This window comes from Mustela putorius, unplaced genomic scaffold (assembly GCF_011764305.1).
Source record: "Mustela putorius furo isolate JIRA1106 unplaced genomic scaffold, ASM1176430v1.1 tig00000580_pilon_pilon_pilon, whole genome shotgun sequence".
In the NCBI taxonomy this organism is placed as follows: Eukaryota; Metazoa; Chordata; class Mammalia; order Carnivora; family Mustelidae; genus Mustela; species Mustela putorius.
The window spans coordinates 4130257-4147213 of record NW_025421423.1 but is presented as its reverse complement, the minus strand read 5'-3'; the positions used below and the strand labels follow the sequence as shown (position 1 = coordinate 4147213).

The window sequence follows — 16957 nt, the reverse complement described above, 5'->3', positions numbered from 1 at the left end:
GTACAGGGAGTAGGACCAGGAAGTGGGAGAAGAGGGAAAGGGGCTTTCACTTTGGCTTTATGTCTTTCTATCCGTTTTTTTTTTTTTACCATACATGTAACTTTTATAATGAAACAGCTAGTTAGTAAAAAGCTGACTAAATAGAATTTTATTTTTATTTATTTTTTTAAAGATTTCATTTATTTATTTATTTGACAGACAGAGATCACAAGTAGGCAGAGAGAGAGGAGGAAGCAGGCTCCATGCTGAGCAGAAAGCCCGATGTGGGGGTCGATGCCAGGACCCTGGGATCATGACCTGAGCTGAAGGCAAAGGCTTTAACCCACTGAGCTACCCAGGCATCCCTGAATAAATAGAATTCTAAAAGGATGAAATTATTCATGATTTTCACAGAAACAAATGTCTTCATTAGACCTTCAAAAGGAAGTCATCCTCACCTCTGTTGTAAATGGGGCCAAATCAGGAATGGAGTGAGAGTGTACCACCTCACACACTGGACCGATGTGATTAGCTCTAGCCCTGTAACTTGCCTGTTCACTTTTCATGGCTTCTCATTACTCCCAGAATAAATCCCACTATATTCATCCTGGCATTCTTTGGCCCTTGGGAAGCTGAGCCCTGTGTAGTTTCGAGGTTTCTCCTCATCTTTACATTTTGCTTAGACTTTTTCTTCCAGCCCTACTGGCCCAGATCCTAAGGGTATTACCATCTTCTCTGATCTGCCAATGCCATGATCCTTATTCCTTTTTCAGGCTCTCATCAAGTGCTGACCTGTGTTGTGATTCTATGTACACAAGACATAGCCATTTACACATCATGTACTGAGCACCTATTGTATCTGGCCTTCCGTGAAGCTTTCGGACCACAGCTCAGAGTCTAGGGAAGCAAATCATATCAGAATAACATATCAGAATGTTAATGTTATCGCAAGGAGCAGGTGGTGTAAGCAGTTTGCAAACAGGGCTGCCCTTGTTAGAAGCTTTTCCCCCCGCTCTGCCTGGATAGCACTCTCCCCAAATGTCAGCCTGGCTCCATGGTCTGTGCCAGTGTCACATTCTCAGGGATACTTTCTCTACCCATCCTATTATAAAATAATACCCCATCCTTTTTTTTTTTTTTAAGATTTTATTTATTTATTTGACAGACAGAGATCACAAGTAGGCAGAGAAAGGCAGAGAGCCCTGATGCAGGGCTGGATCCCAGGACCCTGGGATCATGACCTGAGCCACCCATGCGTCCCAATACCCCATCCTTTAACCTATGTACTAGGATTTAGGTTATGCTCTATTTATTGTTTCAATAGCACTCATCGCTGACACCTGTATAAGTTACTTACTTGTTTGTGTATTTACAGATTGTCTTTTTCCACTGTGAGGTCCAGGAAAGCAGGGATTTTATTTTGTTCCTGCAGCTTCTCCAGCACTGAGAACAGTGCATGGTTGGCACTTCATAAATATTTGTTGAGCCCAGAGCACAGAAGACCGGGGTCCCAGTCACCCTGCTCCTGCAGGAGAGTCCTGTGACTTAATCTCCCTAAGCCTCAGGTGTCTCCTCTGTAAACTGGGGGTGGTCACTTGAGCCCTCCCTTGTGGCTGACGGGATGGTGCGAGGATCAGACATGGACCTTAAGCTTCAGTATGCACGAGCATCACCCGGAGGGCTTGCTAAAATACACGTAGCTGGGCCCCACACGCGAATTTCTGATCCCGTAGGACTGGGGTGGAGTCAGGAAATTTGCATTTGTAACAGTGTCCCAGATGGTGCCGATTCAAGAATCACTGATGAAAAGAGAGGAAGTACAGGAGGCGCTTGTAGCCTTAATCCCCAGGTACGGACCGGCTCTGAAGGCCCCACAGGACATCCCGGGGGCCGGGTGCAGAGTGGACCCATCCGAGCCTCGCTTCAGCCAACAACTGGGAAGTTGCAGCTGTGCGCCCGGCGCCGGCGGGGCAGGGGGCAGCTGCGCGCCACAGGCCCGGCCCGAGCGGCGGCGGACCCAGACCCGGTGGTTCCGAGCTCGCTGCGTGAGTGGGCTGGAGCAGGCGCTCCGACCTCCGCGCGGGACAGGAAGTCCCCTGAGCCGCCGGGGAGGGCCGTCACCCGGCGCCCCACGGGCAGAGGCGGGCCGGTTAGCCTCAGAGCTTTCCGGAACTCACTGTCCCTCCTGGCGCGGCGAGGACGCGCGGCCCGGCCTGGCCTCCAGCGCGCGCCCGGCACACAGTAGGCGCGCGGCCCCGCCCCCCCTGGCGCGCGCCCGGCACACAGTAGGCGCGCGGCCCCGCTCCCCCGGCGCGCGCCCGGCACACAGTAGGCGCGCGGGCGGCGGGCGGAAGGGGGCGCTGGCGCGCGGTATCCGGGGGCGGAGCCGGCGCGGCGGGCCAGACCGAGGGGCGCGGGCCGCCGGGCCGCGATGGGCGAGGGCGGGCTCCCCCCGGCCTTCCAGCTGCTGCTGCGTGCTTGCGACCAGGGCGACACCGAGACGGCGCGGCGGCTGCTCGAGGCGGGGGCGGCGGAGCCGGCGGAACGCAGCGCGGAGCCCGAGGCGGGCGCGGAGCCGGCGAGGGCCGAGGCGGCCGGGCCCGGGGCGGCGGCGGCGGCGGCCGGAGCTCCAGTGCCCGTGGACTGCTCGGACGAGGCGGGCAACACGGCGCTGCAGTTCGCCGCGGCCGGGGGCCACGAGCCGCTGGTGCGCTTCTTGCTGCGCCGCGGCGCCTCGGTCAACAGCCGCAACCACTACGGCTGGAGCGCGCTCATGCAGGCAGCCAGGTGAGGGGCCCGGGATCCCCGGGGGTGGTGTCGGCGGTCCCCGGAGCCGGGCGGGCTCAGGTGGCCGGCCCTGTCTGGCGCCCCTGCAGACGGCCCGGGAGGTAACGAGTCAAGAACTCGTTCGAGAGAGCTGGAATGGTAAACTTTGAGCAGCTTGGGATTCTACAAGAAGTGGGAGCGCTTTCTAACAATAAAATCAGAATCTTAGAAACAGCGGGCTTTTCGAAACAATCTGAAGACCGCGTTGAATAGAATCTTAGAGACTTATCATCCTAGAGGTGTTCATTCATCCTTTCTTGCAACACGAGTTTCCTAAGAACCTACCTACCTACCCTTCCTAGGCTGGGTGATAGGGACACTATGGGAGCCAGGCACAGCCGCATCAGGAGCAGCTCAAGCGCCAGTGGGCAGACCAGACAAGAGATGATGGGGAAAGGGCAGGGAGCTCTGGGGATGGCAGACCCAGTTCGTGGAAGTGGAGGAAGGTTTTTGGTAAGAATGATGTATATTTTCAGGTCGAGACTGGGTAAGAATTAACCAGGACAGAAGAAGTGGGAGGGGGGAAGGGCGTGATAGGAGGCTCACGCAAATGTTTGAAAGCAAACATGAACGTAAGGCATTGGTAGGACTGCTAGAAGGATGTCAGTCCTAGGAGGGGACTGGAAGTAGTGGGAGAGGCGCCCCCCTCCCCGCCCCCCCCCCAGAGGAGTCAGATGCTGTGTGACAGGGCTGAGAAAGATGAGGTATCCTAAGGGCCCTGGGGAGCAATAGAAGGTTCTAGGCAGAGTGAGTGACAGAATCAGATTTATGTTTTGGGAAGATCACTTTCACTGCAGGGTGAGGACAGATTGGAGGGATGGGCTAGTGTCGGAAAGCTTGGTTCGCAGGCGATTGCAGCAGTCTAGGGAGAGGTCATGGTAGCCTGAACCAGAGCAGAGAGAACAGTGGAGAGCAACTAGATGTTTGAGATGTTCTCAGGAAGCAGGATGAAGGGGATTTGAAGCGCTGGTGGGAGGGGGACTCTGATATTCAGTAAAGTCCCTCACCCCTGTTGGCCATCATCTTAGGCCGCAGGCACCCCTCAGTTTGGTCTCTGGTGGGTGTTTTAGTATCAGAAATGGTTACATTTGGGGCACCTGGGTGGCTCAGTCGGTTGGACGTCTCCCTTTGGCTCAGGTCATGATCTCAGCGTCCTGGGTTCGAGCCCCACATCCTGCTCCCTGCTTAGGGGGAAGCCTGCTTCTCCCTCTCCCACTCCCCCTGTTTATGTTCCTTCTCACTGTGTCTCTGTCAAGTAAATAAATAAAATGGTAAAAAAAAAAATGGTTACATTCATGTTTTATCCTATTCTAAAAATGGTAAGCTTTTTTGAGCACTTTTTGTGTCAAGCATGGGTTTCAGTGAAGTAATTCATTTAATCCACAAAAACCTTGGCCTGTGTAAGTACTATTGTCACCCCCATTTTACAGATGAGGAATTGAGGCTCAGAGAGTTAACTTCTCAAGGCCACACAGCTTTTAAGTGGCAGAGCCACATTCACACCCTGGCGGGTGGTTCCAGAGCCTGTGCTCCCTGGCCTCTGTTCTAGGCCATCAATCCTGTAAGCTGACTATTTCCTCTTGGTCTTGGCCACGGGGAAGCACCTTGACAAATTGGCCAAATGCTAAAAGGACAGGTTGCATGGTGTTTACTTTGGTCCTAACTTCACCCTTGGCCTCTTTACTTTCCTTCTCCTGCCCTTCATTTCTCTGCCTGCCAGTGTGGCCTCTCTGCCCAGTACTTTGGGCAGTAGGACTTTGTGCCAGGTCTTTAAACACAGGTGTTAATTGCCGAAATTAGTTGGTAATCACAGCTGCTGTTCAGAAAGCCCCACACTTCCCCATCCTCAGTAATTACGTATTAGAAACGGAGCATCCACAAAATTCTCCCAGCCTTCCCTGAATTGTTTTATATTTTCAGCCCAATTGAATGACCTCTTGGGCTACCTGTGGGTTCAGAAAGTATTCCAGGTGTCAGCATTTCAGTTCAAATTCTCTCCTTTTCTTTCTATCTGATAATGTTTTGTACCAGAGGAGCTGGAGTTTGGGGTTTTAGGGTCTAGGTTCAAGTTTTGACTCTTATCACTTTCAAAAGAAGAGGCTCTGCTTACCATTCAGGTCTTCAGTTTCCTCATCTGTGAAATGGGCATTATCAGTTTATTTCAAGGTTTATTGGGGCGCGTGGGTGGCTTAGTCATTAAGCATCTGCCTTTGGCTCAGGTCATGATCCCAGGGTCCAGGGATTGAGCCCCGTGTCGGGCTCCCTGCTCAGCAGGAAGCCTGCTTCTCTCTCTCCCTCTGCCCCTGATTGTGTTCCCTCTCTCACTGTGTCTCTCTCTGTCAAATAAAATAAAATCTTAAAAATAAATATTTCAGGGTTTATTAAGATCAAATGAGATAAAAATGTGACAGTACCTTTTAATCTGCTGTGAGGAGTTATCCTAGGTTTTATTTTACGCTTGAAAACGAAATAGTGTGGTTTTTAAAAATTCTCTACTTCCATGGAGGATAAATGAGTTCTGTGGTCCTTTCCATGGCCCACCTCTGGACCATTCTCTGCTTGGCTATGCCAGTCATTTATTTAACACCATCTACTGAGCCCCACTGTCGGTCAGCCCCCCGTCCTGTCCTCCGAGAGCGCACGATCTAACAGGCAGACATAATGGTAGAAGGAAGGCTCAGGTGCATCCTAGAGGCGAGGACCGGGGGACTTCAGGTGCCTAGATGAAGGGCACCTGAACTCATGGCGGGAAGGGGTCCTGGAAGCTGCTCAGAGGGCGTGAACTCCGAGCTGAATCCTGAAGCAGGATGGTATACTTAGGAAAGACGAACAGGGGAGTGCTCTGGGCAGAGAGGCAGGACGGCAAAGGCAAAGTCATGGGAGGAGTAGAATTGGTGAGTACAGGCCAGAGTGGCGGGGATGCCGTGGGGGTTGGGTGGACATGAAGTTGACTTGGTCAAGGTGGACAGGCCTCTTCAGGCCGTCAGCTTGGAGCAATCCTGCCACAGAGGATGGGCGAGAAGGAATACGACTGGAGGTAGGGAGACAGGCTGGGGTTGAAGTTTTCTGCATTTGAGCTTGTGGTTTTGATTTGCTTCCTTTCTGCTTTTGGAGAAGAGGAGGGACAGGCCCAGTCCCCCTAGAGCTGGAGGAGCCAGTTCACAAGCTCTCCCTCCAGAGGCTGAGGTGACCCGGTGCCGTTAAGGTTCACGTCTCTGTAGGTATTTTTAAGTTCAGATCAGAGTTTGGCCTTGGCTCTGCCTCCACAGGGAGAAGGGAGGCCCTAGGTTTATAGGAGGTACGAAACTCACTTCCGGAAAGGAGGGGAATGCGACAAGAGAACCAAAACGCTGCCTCGCAGATGGAGACGTTACGCAGGCATTATGATCTGGTGCTCCGGACCCCTTTCCCGTCATTCTTTTTGGTTAGTCCAAGGCTCCTTCCAGCTCAGACACTCGCTGTTCAGCCCCAAGTGTGCCAACCAAAACCCTGCAAAACAGATCTTTCCTGCCCTCTGGTGGCTAAAGAAGGCAGAGGTTTTGCTGGGAAGAGGTATCTGTTTTCCTGGTATTGGTGTTGGTTGGTGGTCGCTTCTGTGTCTCCCTGGCCAGCTCCAGCTTCCTGGAGGAGGGCCCCGCCCAGGCCCAATTCTTAGCCCCTGGCAGCCTGCATTCCTGCCAGCAGGTGGCAGCAGGCTTCTGGTGAGCCCATCTCTGCTGACCAGAGCCGGGCTACTCCTCTTGGCATGGAGTGCCCTGGCTCATCTTGAAGGACCTTCTGCATGTGTTTGGGGATGGGTAGACATGAGTCAGCCCTGAGCCCTGCCTACGGGAGTCAGCACAGATAGAAGTAGATTGCAAGGCTACAAAGCGAAATAAAATGAACTCTCTGGGATGTGGGAAGCAGCATGGTGTAGGGGAAAAAGTGGGGACATCAGGATTCAGACAGACCTGGGTTCTGACCCTGACACCACTTCTTACCAGTTGGGTGACATCGGTACTTAGTGTAACATAAAAGGTCAAATGATCATTAAAACATCTAACACTTATGCAGTGCTCCTTTGGCCAAGCACTGTTCTGAGTGCTGCATGTATTCTCTATTAATATATACTAACTCGTCGCATCCTTAACAGCCCTTGAAGCAGACACAGTGATATATCCCTGTTTTCTAGGTGAGGCAATGAAGGCATGAAGAAGCTGAAGTTCTTTCTCAGGGTCGTATAGCTAGTGATTGGCAGAGCTGGATTTGAACCCAGACAGAGCAGTTGTTCACGTTTGATGGTGGACCTGCAGGGCCAGCACAGTGCCTGGCACCAGAAGAAGACCTTTTACTCTGGGGCACCTGAGTGGTTCAGTTGGTTAAGTGGTTGCCTTCGGCTCAAGTCATGATACCAGGGTTCTGGGATCGAGCCCCACATCGGGCTCCTTGCTGAGCAGGGAGTCTGCTTCTCCCTCTCTGCCTGCTGCTCTGCCTGCTTGTGCGATCTCTCTGTCAAATAAATAAATAAAATCTTTAAAAAGAATGAGAAGACCTTTTACTCTAAGTTGCTATTATGACTTTAATAATTAATGACAGATGAGAATTACATAAGCTGTCTCAGTGTCAGTGCTCCATGTTAGCGTCACTAATTCTCTGTCTTCCTGGCAGATTTGGGCACGTGAGTGTGGCACATCTCCTTTTGGACCATGGGGCTGATGTCAACGCCCAGAACCGGCTAGGGGCCAGTGTGCTCACTGTGGCCTCTCGGGGTGGCCACCTGGGCGTGGTGAAGCTACTTCTGGAAGCTGGTGCCTTTGTGGACCATCACAGCCCCTCCAGCGAGCAGCCGGGGGCAGGGGACAGCAGGGACGAGCTGTTGGACATCACAGCCCTGATGGCTGCCATCCAGCATGGACACGAGGCCGTAGTGCGTCTACTGATGGAGTGGGGTGCGGACCCCAATCGCGTGGCCCGAACTGTGGGCTGGAGCCCGCTGATGCTGTCAGCGCTCATTGGGAGGCTTGGCGTGGCCCAGCAGCTGGTGGAGAAGGGGGCCAACCCTGACCACCTCAGTGTGCTAGAGAAGACGGCCTTCGAGGTTGCACTGGACCGCAAGCATAGGGATCTTGCAGACTACCTGGACCCACTGACCACGGTCAGGCCCAAGACAGGTCAGGCTGTGCTGCCACCAACCTGGACCCTAAATGGCGTTTAAATGACAAAAGCTGAGGCTTACCCAACCAGAGGGCATGTACAAATCAGAGTCTGGCCTACAGAACAGTGGGTCTTAAGTTGTGCTGTGCATAAGAATCAGTTGGAGAGCCTATTATTTGCGGGTTCAAGGGCCACCTTCTGGAGTGATTTGGTATCTGTGGGAAGAGCCTGGAACCCCCATAGCAAGGACCCTTCTTTTCAACCAGACAGTTCTGATGCAGGAGGTTCGGGGATCTTTCTAGAATAGAGGTCAGCAGACTTTTTCTGCAAAGGACCAGATAGTAAATATTTTAGACTTTGCAGGCCAGCCTCTGTCAAAACCACTCAATTCTGTTAGAGAGAAAGCGGCCGTACGTTATATGTCAATGAGTGAGTATGGCGTGTTCTAGTAAAACACTAATTACCAAAATAAGCTGGGAAGCAGATTTGGCCCAGGACTGTAGTTTACTGTAGAACAATGTGCCCTCTGCCCATGGAGACCTTGGCCTCTGTAGGGGAGACAGGCAAGAAGCAGGAAATAAACATTAAGTATATAGTATGGTAGGTGGGCAGTACCATGCTGGGGGTGGGAGATGGGCAAGGCTGAGGTTTGGGAGTGGTGGTGATTGGGGCGATGCAGGCTGCCCCTGGTGGGTGGCCTCCTGGAGCAGGTGAGATGGCAGCTGGCTAGCAGGAGCTGAGGGAGTGCTCCAAACAGGCTCTCAGGGAAGAGCCTTCAGGTAGGCCAGCAGCAAGGGCAAAAGTGTGTTCTTAGTGATAGATTATTAAATAAATAACCATTAGCCTCTAGCTATTTTTGTGAGATGCCAAGAAATTCGCCTGGAAGACACCCCCTGCCCCAGTTCTCTCCCTCTTGTGAGCTACAAGAAGGTACCCCCCGAGCCCTACTGGGGTTGTTCCTGGGCTCGGGCAGGGTCCCCAGTCTGCTCTGCTGCAGATGGCAACCCTGGCATCTGGAAGGAGGAGGGAACCCTCAGTGGCACAGCTCCCCCAGCCTCCTGGGGTCAGGCTAGAGGGTGAGTGATTGTTTTGTATGTTTTGTATCGGATGGTTGCTTAGCAACCATCACACAGGCCAGAGGACTCGCTTTTTCCTCAAAGGGTCTTGCCATGAGAAGGCTCCGCCCACAACAAATTAGACTTTTATATACTTAAAGGAATGTGACATATTTAAAACTGAGATGCAGAATCCTTTCTTAATAGTATTGCACTAGCAGAATTAGACACTTAGTCTCATGGTCCTGTCCGTATGTCTCTGTGAGAAGCTTGGAGTTACGGAATACCCTCTCTGGGGTGGGTGCCAGTCACTGGTCAAGAGAACAAAAATTGCTGTGTGGATTTCTGGAGCATTTCCCATTTCTATTCTTGATCTTTGAAATCACCACATCGTCCCTATGTTAACATGTTATCCCCCTGTTGTTGGTGAGGAGAGTGATCATTCTGGAAACACACACTCACTTTCCAACACGCTCACTTCAAACTTGGTGATCCCTGCACCAGGCGGCAGCTTCCTCCCAGGTGCTTGAGGGGGCTGGCCCGGCCCAGAGAGTTAGCCCAGAGCCACAGGTTCCCCTGGCAGCTCTCACACCCCTCACAGTTCCCCTTCCACGAACTCTGTCTCTGGAGTTCGTGGAATTGCCAGAAGTCTTGCATTCGGCCACCTACAGGGATGCTGGTGCTGAGGATGTCTGTTTTCTAACAGTAGCACAGTACCTACCAGCTCAGGTTCGGAGGAAGGTGACCGATGGAGAGGGGCCAGCATGAGGTGGGTACAACAAGGCCCAGGTTTGGGGATAGGCGTGGCCTCCCGTACCAGCTGGGCTGCAGGGACCAAGGTAAAAACATCAGGGGGTTTGCAGGGGGCCACATCTGCAAGGCTGTGCAGACTCAGAGTTGTTCAGATTGCTTCTTATTTGGGAAGGAAAACAAAAGTGAACATTGGGCTGTTCTGGTGGCCACATCCATGACCTCCCCCTATGCTCAGCTGCTTAGTGTCTCCATTCTCTCCTTTGGGATTATCTCAGGGTTGTACCTTTAGTTTTTAGTAGAGAAAACTCGCTTTTTTTTTTTTTTTTAATGTTTTTTCATAGGAATCCAGATTTTTCCAAGACCATGCTTTCCTCTCCTAAGAGACGACATCCCAAAGTTTGGAATACCCCAAAATGATTGCTTTATAGGTGTGGGATCAGGAAATGTTCTGCTTCTTCAGGTTTTGTTGGCCTGTTGACTACCCAAGTTCTGTCTTGGGGGAATCTACAGACACTCTCTAACTCTTCAAGAAAGGCTGCCGGGCTCATCTGTTACATGGGTCTCTGATCAGATTGCTTGGGAAACCAGATCACTTTTAAAGCTAGGCTGTATTGTTACATGTGGGTGACTTTTCTATTCTATTAAATCTTTTGTGGTTAACTTTAAAAATCTTTGTTTACCTAGATGAGGAGAAAAGGCGGCCTGATATTTTCCATGCATTGAAAATGGGTAAGCACTTTAGAAAATCTTTTTGGAGATTTATGGATATAGGGACATTCTCCCAACCTAGTATTTGTAATCCATTTCAAGGCCACCCAGAGTGTTTGAGAAAGAAACAGGCATTTTGTTATTTCCTGACTCGGTGGTTTCACACAGGGTGGTTCAGCCCCTGGAGACTGGTAGTCATTATGATGCTTTACACACAAATTCCAGACTGCTCTCCCAGCCCCCCACCCCCACCCTCCTGCCAAACCCTGTGGCTATGTTCTGGCTTTTCCCTACCTCTGAAATGCTTCATGGCCTACCTACCCACTCCACTCTCATTGTGATGAAGCCAGAACTCTCTCCTGTTGTAGACCCCACCTCCAGGAAGCCCTCCCTGATCCTCACTCCCCAGGGAGATCTGAGCTGTCTGCAACACATTGCCCTTCATGTTCCTTCATCTGTTCTCTTGGGATATCAATAACACTTCTCTCTTTTAGAAAAACTATTTTTGTTCTTGCCTCCGACCCTTACCAAGAGATTTGAGGATGGGGGGCTCCCTCTTCTTCACCTTTGTCGCCCCTCTGATGCCCAGCACCCCAGTGCAGAGGCAGGCTGAGCACCTGTTTGTTACTGAAACCTGCTGGGTAAGTCATCCGGCAGCCCGCTGCCTGCAGACCACCAGATCTCCCTCTTCTGTTTGCAGGAAACTTCCAGCTGGTCAAAGAGATTGCAGACGAAGACCCCAACTATGTGAATCTGGTCAACGGGGATGGGGCCACCCCGCTGATGCTGGCAGCGGTCATGGGACAGCTTCCTCTGGTGCAGCTGCTGGTGGAGAGGCATGCTGACGTTGACAAGCAGGACAGCGTGCATGGCTGGACGGCCCTCATGCAGGCCACTTACCACGGGTCAGTACCAGCTCTGCTCCCTCCATGGAAGGCTTACGATACCCTGAGCTCAGATAGGTTTCTTGAAGGGGTTTTCTGGTCCCGAGAAACTACAGATGAACTCAAGGGCTGGGAAGACCTTGAGGCACACACACACACAAATCAAAGTGGTGCACGCTCATTCTATCCTGCATTCCTATTCTGTGTCCTGATGCCCGTGACCTTATCACAGAATTCACCAGTGCCCATAAAAACTGTGCAGCAGGAACATTTTATGCAGGCAGATAAGTGGCTCTAGTAGATTTCAGTGGAACAGTGGTCGGTTGGTTTGGAGTGTTCACACTGCTGTCCTTAAGTTTGTGTCCCACTGGAATCATTTCCATGAGCCATTCATACCGTTGGCTTCTCAGCAACTGGCAGTGAATCTTGTCCTCACCCTCTCCTTCTGAATAGGCACCGCCATTGACTGGTGCTTCTGTTCTCCTCCTGTTCTCCCTCTCCCAGGGAGGCTCACCCAGAGACCAGGAGCTGCAGACCTTCTTACAGTGGCTCGGTGGTCTGATTCCACATAACAGGCCCTTCCTTCCCTGTTTCAGGTGATCACAGCACTCTCCCGTGTCATCTCAAAGTAGTTTGTTTTACTGTTTGGTCAGCCTCGGGCTTCTGCATCAGACACCTTGGCCTATGTGGGGCTTCTACAGTGTGGGTGTCCTGATTTAGGGCAGGAGGAGTGGGGAATTTATATGTGGGTGTGTTGGCCACGTAGTTTTCCTTTGGTTTGTGGAAAGAACACCTCGGCTTTGGTTTCCATCACATTCGCGTCTGATCAGCCCATGGGGTAGGGAAGGAGGAGTGTGAGACCCTTGGCAGCTTTCCACGCCCTTCTTTTGGGCTCTGGGATGGGGCACTGTAGTTAATACCGTCAGCTTGCCCAGGAACAAAGCCAGGCTTTCGCTTTCAGTGCCTCTAACTCTGGCTTTTTCTTTCCTCCCCAGGAATAAGGAAATTGTCAAATATCTGCTAAACCAAGGGGCTGATGTCACTCTTCGTGCAAAAAACGGGTACACGGCCTTTGACCTAGTGATGCTGCTGAGTGATCCTGGTGGGTTGTTTCTGGAAAAGGGTTGTAAACCTGCACAGCCTTTCTCTGGCTAGGAATGGAGAGAGTCGTCTTTGTTTTCAGCCCTTGCTTACTCATGGGGGAAGTCACTCTTAAGCCCCAAGGGGCTCACCACGGGTCCTCAGACAAGGGGCTTCCTTCCTCAGTAAAGGCTGGGCTGGCACCAGGTAAACCTCTGGGCTTCTCCAGCACCGGCCTTCAGGGAGTCTCCTAGGAGGGAAGGCCAGCGAGACACGAATCTGCCTCAGTGGGCCACACAAGCCCCAGAATGGTACCAGGGCTTTGGAGCCAGAAACCCTGACTCTCAGGAAAACAGAAAGGCCCCTTTGACAAGGAGAAGCAGACATGAAGCCATGGCCCCCTGTGCTGAATTGTGTAGGTAGAGGCCGCTGGGTCAAGGGCACTCTGCTGGCAGTGTCGCCATCCATACTCCCATGTTTCTTGGTCCCCGCAGGCATCTGCTGCTCCCCTTGGGCCCTCCCGAACTGTGACAGACCCTCCTCTCAGACCTGAGGCATCCAGTCAGGCAACTCAGGGATCAGAGTCTGTTTGTCTGTCCTGTCTCCTGTTGCCCTGGAGTTTCAGTCCAGGGAAGGAGAGAGGCTGGGAGGCCCTTCTGACCCACAGACTTTGAGCTGTGAGCCAGATCCCAGCCTGCTGGCCTTGGCAGAGGTCTTTACCTCCTGGGCTACGGGGTGGTGGGCCGGAGCGCCCTACCTCATCACTGGCATTGCCCCCACCGCAGACCCCATGTACCTGCCTGGTTCCATTTCATCCTCACAGGGTGTGTGAGGGGAAGCAGAGCTGCATGTCCCCATGTGGAGGGGAGGTGACCAGGGTCAAGAGAGATGGCTTGACCTAGCCGGCGAGTTGGGGTCCTCTGCCCAAGTCCAGTAAGCTCGCTTCGCCTCATCAGAGACCCTCCCGGTGTGCCAAGAGTTTGTGTCCTCCGAACTCATCCCTGCATCACGCACCCTTTCCTCACACAAACTCGTGTCTCACTGTGTCTCTTCTCCCTTGGCTTCCGATCACTTCCCTACCCTCTCGCTAGTCGGTTTTTTTTTCCTAGTGAGTTTTTTTAAACAAACTTTTTGCCTGAAATTTTCAAAGAAACACATGCTTATTATTGAACACTTGGAGTGAAAAAAAAGAAAAGTTATCAAGAGGAAAACACTGTTAATAGTTTGTAGTGTTTTCTTGTCAATTTCACTTATTGCGTTGTTTTGTTTTGGTAACCCAGGTAATAATAACAAGACCCAACCTCTCTTAAGCTCTTACCTAAGGCAGGAATTCCCTTGAATCCTCCACATGCCTTCCTGTGGTGCCTACTGGCAGCCCTTTCCAGAGACCCAGAGACTCACTCACCTGCCGTTGCACAGCCAGGGAGGGGCCGAGGCAGACCCAAAGCCCCCGCCATTGGCTGCAGAGTCTGTCCTCTTAAACCATGCTGCCCGTCGATCTTTCTGTGGGGAAATGAGTTCTGAGGCCAAGCGGGGTCTCCTTGAGCCCCCTCCCCTCCGTAGCCCAATGGACGTATTTGCAGGTAAAGCGCTGCCTTTTGTGTCCATAGACACGGAACTTGTTCGACTGCTGGCATCTGTCTGCATGCAGGTGACTAAAGACAAAGGCCGGCCCAGCCACCCACCGCCTCTGCCGCACTCGAAGGCTCGACAGCCCTGGAGCGTCCCAGTGCTGCCCGATGACAAAGGCGGGCTTAAGGTTGGCCTTTTCCTGTCCTCCAGGGCTAGAGAGAGAGCGAGGCTGACAGGCTGCAGGATGCCTGCCGCTTCCTACTGACGCCGGGCTGGTTTCAGCTAGGGTGAGGGCGGCCCAGCAGGAGCAGGAAGTAAACTGGGGGTGAGCAGTGAGCATGGCAGATATGGGGGGAGATCCAAATGCCTCTCCTCCCAGGCCATGTGTGTGCGGCGTCTGTGTCTGCACGTGGGATACTGCTGCTGGTGCTGTTCTCCGGTCTCCCCACTGCCCATGGGCCTGCATCTGTCGCTTTCTGGAAATTCCAGAATGACCTCCAGTTACTCATTGCTAACTGTGAGCCGAGTATTCTTTGAATTTCCCATGCTCCCCATCTTCTCTACTTGCCTGAAATCCACCTTCCTCTCCGCCATCCTGTCTGGGGTTCTGGCACCTCCATGATCTGCATGCTTGGCCCCCTGTGCCTGTGCATCGCTCACGCAAGCCCCAGGTCTTCCTCTTGCTGTCATTCGCAGAGGTCCCTGCAGCCCCGTCCTCGCTGCCACCGTGGCCGCGCCCTCCTGGCCTCCCCTCCCGGTCTGTCCCAGGGTTATGGGACACCCTGGGGGGGGTGGTGGTACCGGTCCCCTCTCTCAGTGGGGGGTGGTACAGGTCCCCCCTCTCTCAGTGGGGGGACGTCAGCTGCTGGAGCAGGTGCCCCAGGCCTTGCAGTGTCCACTGACATCTCTCACTCACACAGGAATTGGGAGAGGAGGTTACACAGTGACTGATATTACCGTGTTTGGCATCACCTCTTGTCCATCTGTCTGTCCCCGACTCACTATAAGACTCCGAGCAAGTGGGCACCCCATCTGGGTGGGGTGGGGAGAACTTGTCATGCGCCCGGGGAGCAGAGGGGAAGCCTGTGTAAAGTGTAGTCCCCACCCCCAGGCTGGGTGTTCCTGGAGCACGACCTCTGCTCTGCATTTCCTTGGCAGTCCTGGTGGAACCGAATGTCCAATCGGTTCCGGAAGCTCAAACTGACGCAGACCCTGCCCCGTGGGCTCTCCAGCAACCAGCCTTTGCCTTTCTGTGATGAGCCAGAGTCAGCACTGGACTCCACGATGCGGGCATCCCCCCAGGATAAGCTAAGTCGCCTGGGGCTTCAGGCTGTCGCCCCTACCATGAAAGAGAATGGTAAGAAAACACTGCATGTGCTGTAGAATTCTCAGAATGGTCAGACCCAAATTCTCTGCCTTTTGTCCTGTCTCCTGGGCTGATGTCAGAGGGGAGATGCTTATTGGGATGTGACACAGGAGCAGAGTGGCTGGTCTGGGGAAGGACTGAGAAGCAGGGACACCAGTGCAGTCAGCATGGTAGAGTGGGGATGGTGGTGGTGAGAGTCCCTGGCCTCGGTCCCACACACCCTGCTGAGGGACCAGAGGCCAGGCCCTGCCTGTCCCTTGCCTCTGATAGGTGCTTTCCCCACCTGTCCAGGATGATTGGTCTCTAGCATTGGAAGGTTTTAAAATAGAATGAGTTATCTGGTGGGGGCTTGTGGGGTAGGTAATGGACTTCCCACCGCTGGAGATGTTCAACAGATTGGATGACTTTGCCAGGGGATCAAAGGAGAATCCCACACTGATTGGACAGTTGATTAAATCACATCCCTTCTACCAGACTCCCAGCCCCTAGACGAGCTCCTTCAGCAGCGCTGTTTGAGACAGACTATTGAGCTGGGTCCTCCACTGTCTGACCCGCATGGCAGTGGTTTATGGAAAAGCTGAAAACATGCTTCAAGAGATACCTTTTAAATATTTTCCTTCTGTTCAGATATTGAATACCAATTATTATTAAATATTAAATCACTCAGGAGAGTTGGTTTTCCAGGATGAATGCTGACCTTGTCACTCTTCCTCATGCCGTGAACCCGTTTGGAGTTGGAGGGGGGATCATTTCAGGAAATTTCCATTTGTCTCTCAGGTCCTGGGAGCACGAGAGGAGACAAAGAAGATGTGTTATTGACCACCATGGTGAGTGTGGGGCTTTTCTAAAAGCATTTCAGGTCTCTACTAGTCATGAGTTGATTGATTTACGAGGCTGGATATAGACATGTGTCTGTCTTTGTGGTGGTCACAGATGGGGTTGATATCAAAACGTGTGACCCTGGTCACAGCTCTGGCACTGAGGGGGTGGGGAACAGATGCCAGCCAGAAGCCATGGGTAAGTCTGTGCTGGTGCTCAGTGGCCAGATGTCAGCCCTGATGGTGTTTGCAGGGAGGCAGCACTAAGGACAGGGCTTTGAATGGTAGGACTTGATGGGGGACATTGGACTCACTAATTTGGTTGTGGGGAGTCAGGAGTCACGGAGGAGGCTGTGCTTGCAGCCCGAGAGGCCTCTGTCTCTTCATCTGTGAACTAGAGGTGGGTCAGGATTAGTTTTGGCTATGAGTACCAGAAAGTCCTCAAATGACAGTGGCATAGACGAGACAGCAGCTTATTTTTCTCAAGTGCAGCTCAGGACTGGTACGTTGACCCATGGAATTAGGGACATGCTTCCTTCTACCCATACTTGGCTTCTGTTACCTAGACGGCTGCCAGAGCTGTGGCCATTCAAGCCAGCAGGAGAGATGAGGGGAGAGACAAGCGGCTGCGGGCACATACCACGTGTCTTTAAAGTTTCCTGAGAACCCACATGCCACTTCTGCTTATGTCAGGTCGGCCAGCATGCAGTCACGTGGGAGTCGCTGCACAGGAGGCTGGGAAATGCAGTCTCCGTTCCAGGTGGCTGTGTCTCATCATAGTGT

The 16957-nt window shown here is 52.6% G+C and overlaps 1 protein-coding gene across 3 annotated transcripts in view; it reads left to right on the top strand.

Annotated features, from left to right (window-relative positions):
• The first annotated feature begins 2359 nt into the window (after positions 1-2359).
• The window catches only part of ANKS6 (ankyrin repeat and sterile alpha motif domain containing 6), a 49145-nt gene continuing 34547 nt past the window's right edge, over positions 2360-16957 (top strand). For all 3 annotated transcript variants that reach the window (XM_013053807.2, XM_045081619.1, XM_045081620.1), the window contains exons 1-8: positions 2360-2766; positions 7453-7955; positions 10431-10475; positions 11155-11359; positions 12334-12440; positions 14029-14177; positions 15149-15347; positions 16134-16183. In XM_013053807.2, coding sequence (XP_012909261.2) covers positions 2411-2766; positions 7453-7955; positions 10431-10475; positions 11155-11359; positions 12334-12440; positions 14029-14177; positions 15149-15347; positions 16134-16183 — 1614 coding nt within the window. In that variant the 5' untranslated portion in view covers positions 2360-2410. The remainder of the gene's footprint in view (positions 2767-7452; positions 7956-10430; positions 10476-11154; positions 11360-12333; positions 12441-14028; positions 14178-15148; positions 15348-16133; positions 16184-16957) is intronic.